An 11,000-nucleotide genomic window follows, 5' to 3' on the forward strand; every position below is an offset into this window, starting at 1 on the left:
ACTGTAGCCTTGAGTGTAAGTTAAGTACCAAGAATAGCCTCATAGGTTTTCACCATGTTGTTAAATGATCTTAAATATGGATACCATCTGAGCCCTTTACTAAAATACTGTGCTGTTCCTGACAACAGTAAAGTTTTGTAACCTGGACTGATTTTGTCCTGTGGAGGTCTTGCTTGGCTGTTCTGCCTCTTGACCTTTGCTCTGCCTTGGGCTCCCTGGTGGTTTGCACAGGCCTGTCCTGTTTTATCTATGCACACAAGGCCTGGGGTGGGCAGCTGCAGCATCACTGGAAACTTTGCAACTTTGCCTGAAGGCACTTCAGCAGTCAGTGCTGGATTTTTTTTTTTTTTTAATGCCTGAGGCTGTTCAGATTTTGTGATGCTATTTTTTTTCTTTTTTATCTCTGTAGGATGTAAGGGAGGTTAGTTTGGAGGTTCGGGGTTTTTTTTATGTCAGACTTCTTTCAATTAGAGTCATACTTTCGACCTACATTAAAGTGACGCTCCCTTGTGGAGACTCCACAGACGTGTACGTGGGAGGAGCTGTAGTTTCAGAACTGCTCTAACAGCTCTGACTCACTGATCATTTAGAAGGGATGCAGTAGAAAACCACCACTAGAATAAATAAGTGAGAAGGGAGTTAAACATTTTTAATATTTATTTATCCTATTGCAGTCTCTAAAATAAGAGACCCTAATGTTTTTATTTTAGTGAGAACGGTTATTCTTGCATTCTGGATCTATTTGTTACTGCCTTTCAACTATGGCTGGAGATGCCTTAAATTTTGACAGCGCTGGATTGTGTGCTGGAAAAACACTGAACGACTGAGAACAATTTCACACACGCTGCTTTTCGTAAAATACTGCTCCAAAGTTGTCTTTATGGCGTGTCAAAATGACAGACTCTAGGTTGCGGAACGAAAGTAACCATGGGATCTATTTTGCTGAAGCTTTCAATGGATCTGTTTTGGACCCAATATTTCCAAACGACAGCATCACGGCTTGCACGAACTTTACATTGGACTCACAAGTGGTCGGGGTCGGAATCGTTCTTTCCGTTTTTATTTTGGTGGCAATTGTTGGGAACATTTTGGTTATCCTTTCTGTGGTATGCAATAAACATTTACAGACTGTAACAAATTTCTTCATAGTAAACTTAGCTATGGCGGACCTGCTGCTGAGCATTATCGTGCTGCCTTTCTCCGCATCTCTGGAGGTTCTGGGATGCTGGGTGTTTGGCCGGGTTTTCTGCAACATCTGGGCTGCGGTGGATGTGCTCTGCTGCACCGCGTCCATCCTCAGCCTTTGTGTAATCTCCATAGATCGATATATAGGTGTTAAATACTGCCTGAAATACCCAAGTATTATGACAGAGAGAAAAGCCGTAGCTATTTTAATTCTAGTTTGGGTGTTCTCCACGGTGATTTCTGTTGGACCGCTCCTTGGATGGAAGGAACCGCAGCCAGTTGACGACAGCATATGCAGTATCACCGAGGAACCCGGTTACGCGCTCTTCTCCTCGCTCTTCTCGTTCTACCTCCCGCTCATGGTCATACTCTTCATGTATTTTCGGGTCTACGTGGTGGCCCGCAGGACTACCAAAAGCCTAGAAGCCGGAGTCAAACGAGAAAGAGACAAATCAATGGAAGTGGTGCTCCGGATTCACTGTCGGAGCGTCCTAGAGGACGCGCGTCCGGCCAGCTCCAAAAGCAGCAAAAACCACCCTTTTCGAAGTTCTCTCTCAGTTCGGCTGATGAAATTCTCCAGGGAGAAAAAGGCAGCAAAAACTCTTGCCATCGTGGTGGGGATGTTCATCGTGTGTTGGATGCCGTTTTTCTTCTTTTTGCCGATGGGTATGTTTTCTGACTTTACGCTCCAGTGTCGCACATATTGAACAAAGTTGTGGGGATGTGAGAGCTCTACGTATGTACCTACAGGGGGGGGGGATCCAATAAACCACCACAATATGCATTAATACTAGCTGCAGGCCAGGTCATGTGCAAATAAACAGTTTGAAGAAAACTTTAACAACATTAAGAAAAACAAAAACAATAAAAAAAAACAAAAAACACTACAGTCAGATTTAGATTTGAAAGGAAACACGCAAGATTTTACTGGACGTTGGAAAATGCTAGGAATGAATTACGTCTAAACATGGTGTTAAAGAAAATGTGTCTGAAAAGCACATACCTGCAATACGATCATTGTTTTATTCTTACTATTCTATTCTTTTGGAGGAGGAGGGGGGGGGGTCTATTTTCATAGACACACCTCTTTAAAAGAACATCTTTAAATTTATTGCACGTCTGACATTTATTGCAATATCAGTCAAAACCGACTAACATTCTTCAGTAATGATCGCTCCAAAAGTAAATGGTCCTGACATCTTGCAATCATTAGACATGTGATGTCTACCTTGTAATATAAAAAGCTAGAAAGACACTGCACATTTGTAACAGGGACAGGTAACCGATGAATTAAGGCATTAATTACTACCTAAAAAAAAAAAAATTGCACATTTTTTGTAAAGCTCAGAAACTGTCCAGACAAGCTGAGATATAGGATTCAGTATGAGGGACTAATCTATAATCACATATGCTGAAAAGCCCTTCAATGGAGTTGATCAATGTAAGTCTTAATGCTCCAACATAAATAACATTAACAAATGCAGCATGCATGTTAAGTTATTAAGATAAGTGTGTATTTCCAGCAGATACACACACACACACACACACACACACACACACACACACAGTGATGGTGGCATCATTAATTTTCACATAATTGATGGTAAAAGTCATTATGGAAAAATGTGCACTACAATGTCATGTATGTACTGAATTGATTAGAGTTAAAAGGGTGGGTGGGTGTCTGGGTGGGGTGTGGGGGTAAGAGATAGATACAGAAAGAAGGAGAGAGAGAGAGAGACAGACAGACAGACAGACAGACAGACAGACACAAAAAGTGTAAAATTGATTGATTTTGCTAATCACTCAATGGGAGAGAAAAGGTCAGTCTGTCAGTAGATTCTCATTCGGTTCTCGAGGATGATGATCAGTCAAGACAGGAATGAGTTTAAAGACACAGAGCATTTTCAGCACAGATCAGTAAAATATAAAGGATCAATACCATCACAACCCCCCCCCCTCCCATCCATTTCCACTAACTACATAATCTGTATGGGGCTACAGTGGACTTGGGGGTGGGGTGTGCACAGGGGAGACAGCCAATCTGGTCAAGTCAGCAGTTCATCTCAGGAGTCACCAGTTCACCTATACTACTAGTACATAGAGTGCTATTAATCACTGTGAGGGAAAGCTTGAGTACCCTAACCCATTGAGACCCAGGGAAGATATGCAAACCAGCGCAAAGTTGGATTCAAACTCTGAACCTTCTTGCTGGGAGGTGGCAGTTTGACTGATTACAACACCTCCCGAAACCTTAACAGATGTATAATCATGTATTATACACATTGGCGTTGATTTCAAACAATATTCTTGGGTCAAGTATCATCTAATCACAGTGAATATTATTATTTGATCTTATTTATTATTTATCATGTTCTTTGAAATTGCCATTGAGAGATCGGCATCTGAAAAGTAGATTGTTGTCTATAAGGCACTAAGGTAAAGTTGGGAAAAAAAGGAGAACACAATAACGACATTTGGAAGAATAATTTTAGAGAAACGAGTCTGATGAAAAGCTTTGAATTTATAATTCCTTGTTCACAGGGTAATTCAATTCATTTGATGAAATGTGAGATGATTGAGAATGCCCTCATCATCTAGTCCCTCTAGTGCAGTAGTTCTTAACCTTGTTGGAGGTACTGAGCCCTGCCGGTTTCATATGCTCACTCACCGAACCCTTCTTTAGTAAAAAATGTTTTGTTTTGGGGTTTTTTTCAAATTTAAGATGTAAGTATATGTTTAACTGGTGTATTTTATGAATTGTGCATTAATGTCACCTTTTTCAAAGAACAAAACCAAGACAGTGCATGAACTCACATGAACTGATCTACCTGCAAATCAGTGTGACTTCTGCTGTTTTTATTGAGAGACTAATTCAGCTATGCGTGGCGTCACCTTGGCAAGTGCTGCTCTTATGTCATTTTCACAGCAAAGTCTGTTTCTTTTGTTTTCCATGCAGCTTTAAGGAAGTGTTCCTTTATTTTTGCCAGTGCGAGACTAGAGTTGCTCAACTTGACATTGCAAATCATGCAGAATGTTGACTCCCATCACGTTCCGTTACACAGTACATGTAAATTCATGTTGCACATATTCGTCCGACCACTTTCTTTTTTTGCTCAACATAGTTACTATGAATTAAAATATTAAGAAAGCAATCAGATGACGTACCGTCATGACAGGCATAAATCGATTACTGAGTGCGCAAAATCCCATGTAGCACAGGTAGGCTAATCGATGTACCATGATCACCTGCAGCCACTGATGGCTAAGGGGGGTGTGTCATCACAAATTGACAAGATGTGCCAAACGTACAGAGTGATTCGTGTAAGTTCAGCAAAAACACTTGATACATCGTGTCGGGTGTTTTTCCTTGACCTCCATTTCCGCGTAACCCCTGAGACCAACTCACCGAACCCCTAGGGTTCGATCAAACTCAGGTTAAGAACCACTGCTCTAGTGTCTCAATAGCTTTAATTTAATTGTTAAAGCTGAGCAAATTCAGCTATTTGGGTGGGTGGGTGGGGGATTCAAAGCTTGAAACTCTTTTTTCAAAATTCTTTCCAACATGTTTCCACACAATTTGATAGTACTGTATACTGTAGTCTCCCCAGAGGAAGCAGTTTAATATGTAATACCCCCATAGGCACCAGTGAAGTGTTACACCGCTGTTTTATAGATCCATCCACATAGGAGGAGGAGTGTGTGCGTGTGTGTGTTTGTGTGTGCATGTGTGTGTGTGTGTTTGTCTGGGGGGGTTCTCTTGTGTGGATCTGTCCCAACCTGCAGTCTCAGCCCTGTTTCTCTTACTTGGAGACAGATTGTGGCACATCATTGATTATTAATGGATAACCTTTTGCTGAGGAGCGCACATACATTAAGCACCTGTGTTGCTAAACACACCCTGTGACATGATCCACATCAACATGAAGACGTTCGACTCTTATTCATTATAATTTTTGTAGTAAATATGCAACAACAGAATTAGTGATCATAAGAGAAAAGTATATGTTGGAAGAGACAACATCCTGAATTTGTTTTTAGTTATGCTAATGCCACAAAAAAAGATCGTAATGAATGGATGTGACTTGAGAGTGTAGGTCCTGTGCATCTAAAGCTCTATTTCTCTGGGCCAGACCTCCATTACTGTCCAAGTACAGCGGAAAATCTGAAAGTGAGCCACACCGTTGCACCTTGTGACGAGTTAATTTATCATAATTAATATGATCCTCCATGGTTTACAGACGGTTCAGTCTGCTTAGAATCATTTTTCCTGCTGCGTATTTGCAGACACCGTAAGTGCCCAGCTTTTGAAGATAAGGATCTCTTGTAGCACCTTGACAAATACAAGCAGAACTATGGCAGATGTAAATTGTCTATATTGATCACTTTTCATGCACAGCGATGGCTCACTGCTTGGTCTTTAGTGGTTGTATATTAAGTTTAAATCCTTGCATAAATTGTTGACCTTTATTGACAAGAGATGAGGACCGTTTCCTATACTGTTCAAATCAGGGACTGATCAGTAATCTGTCTGCAGTCACAAACTAGTCTGAGACAATGAGCAGGTCACCAGACGCTGTGACAGACTTCCGTGTATTCAAAGCATTGATTTGTTCCTTGATTGTATAAATGATACCAGGTATACAGCAAATGGAAACAGCAAAGATTAGAATGACAATCAGAGAGATCAGGATTAAAAAGGATTTCTCTCAAATGCAATAAAGCAAATAAATAAATACGGTAAATCTAACAAAGCTGCTATCTTTTGTATCGTGGGAGTACGCATCAGCAAGGTGAATCACTTGCTTCCTGCTTTTAAAGGGATGTCATTACAGTGAGAAGAATCAATAGAGGATATCACTTTGATCACTTTATTAACTTTAATCCATAACCTTCAGATGAGTCTGAACTGGTATTGTAAGGTAGAAAGAGTGAAAGAAGAAGTCAGAGACAACTCTTTTGATACAAAGCATTTGTTTAGCTTATGCCACAAAACAATGTTGATTTTTTTAGCTGTGGATGAAAAAAACCATGAAAATAAGGCACAGGCAATTTAGTATGTATTTATCACATACAACATTGTATTATCAGAATTAAAACCTGAAGTGTACTACTTGTCGAGAGATTGGAGAAATTATATTTGCCTGGTGATGCGTTGCCTCTGTGTCCAGACTCAAGACTGCGCAAGCATTGAGAGACAGGAGCAATGAGTAAAAGTCAATATCCCATGAAAAACAGCATGTAAATGTAAATGTCGTACCAAAGAAGTTTAGCTTGAATTGATAAAAGGATGAGCACACAAACAGAAAGTGAATTTTCATTATATGTAATTGTGTAATGGAGAAAATATAACAAGAAAAGGTAAGAAGGTTAAAAAAAATGTTGTGCGTGTCCTGCTTTCAAAGGGATGATAAACATCCCCATGCTGCAAGACTGAATGATTCAGCTGGCACGTACCCACCATGCATTGTTGGTGATGTGTGGGTTAAATACTACAAGTGCGGCAGTGCTGCAGTGTTCCACTGCTGACACACCAGCTAGAAATGGATTAACTGATCACAACCTTCAATCAAACAATTTGTAAACAAGAAATTTAAAGTTGTAATCTATCAAACAGACAAACTGACATTTACCCTTTATATCAAAGTTGATATTGTTAAAATTTCTGAGATTTGGAAATCAAAAAAACAATCAACTTCTATTTGTAAAGCACATAATCATATCTACAGACATTTCGAAAAGAAACCCAACAGGACCCTCCAGAGCAGGCATAAGTGAGAGGGTAGGGGAAAGACTCCGTCATGAGGAAGAAACTCCAGGCAGGACCCCACTCTGGAGGGCAGCCACCCGCTTTGACCGGTTGGGTAGAAAAGAAATACAATGCAGATAGGAATAAGGCAAGGGAAAGCAAGAGAGGGAGAGAAAGAGACAGAGACAGAGTGGCAGGTAGGGAAGATATACTTTTGTATTTTGTGCTGTCCCTCAAATTGTCCACTTTGCTCTGTAGGTTCCTTCTTCCCGGCCTTGAAGCCATCAGAAACAGTGTTCAAGGTGGTCTTTTGGCTGGGCTACTTCAACAGCTGCATCAACCCCATGATCTACCCCTGCTCCAGCAAAGAGTTCAAGCGAGCATTCACCCGGGTCCTTCGGTGCCAGTGCCACAAGAGAAAGAGGATCTTGCGACGCTTCTATGACCAGAGGTGGCGGACAGCTGTCAAGGGAATGAAGAGGGATCAGAGAGGAGACTATCATCCTGGTTACGCTGTCCATGAGTCCTCTTTGTTACCAAAGGAAAAGGGGCGATCACTCAGTTTCAAGAGATGGAGTCTGTTTCCACGCCTGCAGAAGTCCTCCTTTCATCTCAAAGAGACAGTAAACAATTTGTCAAATAAAATCAAAGGAGGGACAGGGAAGAGTACCACTTTGTCTTCTTCTGTAGGCCGGACTGATACAGTGGAAACAATATCTGCGGGGATTTACAACTGTGAGCAGAGCAGTTATCAGTTTTATGATCTGGCAGACTGCTATGATCTGAAAGAGACTGACATTTAAGCAGACATCAGAATCTCATTAGTTATTTTTCAAGAGATCATATTGGACCAACCATGATGAAATAAATTTTTGTGTTAACAAACTATTTGAGAATAATTAAAGTAGCCTAACTTTTCTTGGACTCTATGTCAGCGAACAATTTATGCTTTGTTTGATACTTAAGTGATTGAAAAAAATACAACTGTACTAAATACAGTATTATGAAGGTCCTACAGATCAATATTCATCATAGGTGCAGTTTTTTCATTGCTGCCACAATGTCGGGATTTAATCAAAAATAATGTTAGAATGAATTATTTGTCCTTTTTCGTGCGTTCCTGACAATGTATTGTGAAGATGACAGACAAGCTTAGAATGAAAGTGCTGCAAAGTATTTATTATTACTGTTCGAGTCATGAATTTATTTTTGCTTTGTCGTAGTTTTTTATTATTATTTCTGCAAGATGACATGCAATATATGAAAAAATAGAAATCACATTGAGCCAAGGCACTGCGATTAAAATGAACCTCAGCAGCTGATCTCAGTCTTTCTGGTATTTCCTGCAAAAAAAAAAAATTCTGGGAAAATTCCAAATCAGATGTATGGAAGTAAATTAATATCTGCATCAGTTATACACAAGGTGAACAGCGTAGTATGAATAGGTGGATTGACAAGCACATACAAATAAAAACATATTTTGAAAATTCACTTCAAAGTATGCATGAGGCTTTAGCTGCAGGTAACGTGGAGAAACAGGGAGGCAAAGAGAGACAGAGAAAAATAGAGAGAATTCCATTACTTCTGTGATTATCCTTAGGCCATGATGAAATTACATTTGTCTTAAAAGGGAGAGAGTTAAAGTCAGCTTTGCTTTTTTTCTTCTTCTTTGTAATCATAACAAGAACCAATTCATGATAAAGGAAATATCAATAAAGACAACGACAGCCATGGAAACAGATACAAATCGTTGGCCACTTCATAAAAGATTGCAAGACTTATTCGACAAACGCATGCTAGAAGTTGATATCAGGTCAGGACAAGCACTGGTTACATAAGTGAATGGAATAAACAATCAAAATCTATATATAAATGACAGACAAATACACAATAATATGCAAAGCAATATACTTTTAAAAAATGCTAGGTAGCTAGTTGTTACCGTTTTTGTTTTAATCTTAAAAAACACACTTTTTGTCAAAGGAGAAACAAACAGGAAAGGAGAAACAAACGGGAAACAGTGTTATTGATCTAAATAACTTTTCTAACCTCAGTGATAAAAGCCTGGGTCTTGTTGTTATGTGTGCATTTCACTTTCAGAATTATTGGTTTCTCATACTAACAGAGATGAGCATTGTTTGCATTTGTTGTTGCAATTTTACACATATTAACTTATGCTATACTAGAAGCTGATAAACACATTTCAGACAGTTATATCAATAGGTCAGGAAAGAGCCTATTAAATTAAATTTCTGTACGGATTGGTATAAAGAGATAGAGCCAGTAATTGTTTGGGGGTTTTTTTAATTTGATATTGCAAGATAGGATAAGTTTCTCCTTTTCATTTCAAAAACAGCTCATTGGACTTGCATAAAACTTTCTTTCAGGGATCTTGATAAAACCCATTAAATATTTGGTAGTTGTTTTTTTTTTGGCGACTTATCTTTTGAAATGCAGGAATTGGGGGGGGGGGGCACTTTCTATAATTTCTCAGGAAATATTAAATAAATTAAGACATATAAACAACTTTATTTAGTTCATATGAATGTATTAGGTGTGGTAAAAAGCCAGATAACATCCCAAGTCTGCTGAATTCTCGCCAAAATATAGGCTTTGTAAATGTAATTTAAAAGATATCTGTACAGCAGCATCATGAATGAATGGATGTACATTGTAATAAAAGCATTATGTTAAAATTGTCTAATATTTATGACTTGGTAGGCTTTATGATAAATAATTTATGTTGTCAGACCACTTCACATGTTTTATTTTTTTTAATCAAAAACAGGAATAGGACTGTTTGATTTTACTTATGTGCCCAAAATCCTATTCTAATTTGGTCATTATTTCACCCATTTGACTGGTTGAGTGGAAAATTAATTGAAAAGTTACGCTTCAGATTTCATAATTTTGTTTGGAAGGGTTGGGATCGGATCAAGAATTGATCCATTAAGTGCTAGTGTAGGCTAATCATGATGTGAATCCCTGATGTTCATTGTATATTTTGATATTTACTTCAAAATTACGAGGATTTGTGACATTTTCATAAAAAATCAATGGATGGATCTTGAAAAGTAATCATCATGAAAAACAAACATCTTATGGACTAGAAATGTGGATTTTTTTTAAATATAAATTAGAACTTTTTGGTTCATTTGTTGAATGTGCTGAATAAAATATATTGTTTCCAGTTTTCAGCCTGGTTTTTTACTTCCGAAGTGTGAAAAAAATCTTAATTCTGTCACTCACACCACAAAAATTACATTTTAGGACTTTGGTAGTGTGTGTGTGTGTGTGTGTGTGTGTGTGTGTGTGTGTGTGTGTGTGTGTGTGTGTGTGTGTGTGTGTGTATGTGTGTGTGTGTGTGTGAGTATATACAGGTATCTATAAATTTACTGTATACACACACACACACACACATATATATATATATATATATATATATATGTATATACAGTATGTACAGTATTTAAAACAATATAAATCCGCAATGAGGTGCAGTTGCAAGCGTAGATGCGTGAATGCATGAGGGCGCACTGTAATATATATATATATATATATATATATATATATATAGCAGCTGATCCACAGTACAGCAACAGTAATCCTCGAGATGCTGGGATATAAGATCAACACAGGGCAAAACAAACAAACAGAGACTAACGGCTCTGGCTACCCGACTGAAGCGATACACCAAGGAGATTGAGGCCAAGAGAATAAACAAGACCTTCTCCACTCAACCAGCAAAGGTGTACTCTCAGTGGCAGGGAAATAGCATCCGGCCAGACCCACCAACAGCTGAGGTAGAGAAATACTGGAAGGGCATATGGGAAAGAGAAGCATCACACAACACCGATGCCCAGTGGCTAGTGGACCTGAGGACTGACCTGACCACAGCTGCCTCCCAGAACAAGAACCAGTAACCATCTCAGTGGCAGACATCCAAGAAAGAGTGTCAAAGATGAAGAGTTGGCTAAAGAAGCTGACAGCACTCCACGAGCGTCTAGCAGCACAGATGAACCAGCTGCTAAGGGATGGGACGCACCCAGAATGGTTGACTGAAGGC

At 39.0% G+C, this 11,000-nt stretch overlaps 1 protein-coding gene across 1 annotated transcript; it reads left to right on the top strand.

Moving 5' to 3' along the window:
* The first annotated feature begins 893 nt into the window (after window positions 1–893).
* Window positions 894–7,737, top strand: adra1d (adrenoceptor alpha 1D). The gene is made up of 2 exons (XM_068322274.1): window positions 894–1,851; window positions 7,193–7,737. Exons 1-2 carry the CDS (start codon window positions 894–896, stop codon window positions 7,735–7,737), a joined length of 1,503 nt encoding a protein of 500 aa, XP_068178375.1.
* The last annotated feature ends 3,263 nt before the right edge of the window (window positions 7,738–11,000 follow it).

The sequence above is a fragment of the Antennarius striatus genome, chromosome 8 (assembly GCF_040054535.1).
Source record: "Antennarius striatus isolate MH-2024 chromosome 8, ASM4005453v1, whole genome shotgun sequence".
In the NCBI taxonomy this organism is placed as follows: Eukaryota; Metazoa; Chordata; class Actinopteri; order Lophiiformes; family Antennariidae; genus Antennarius; species Antennarius striatus.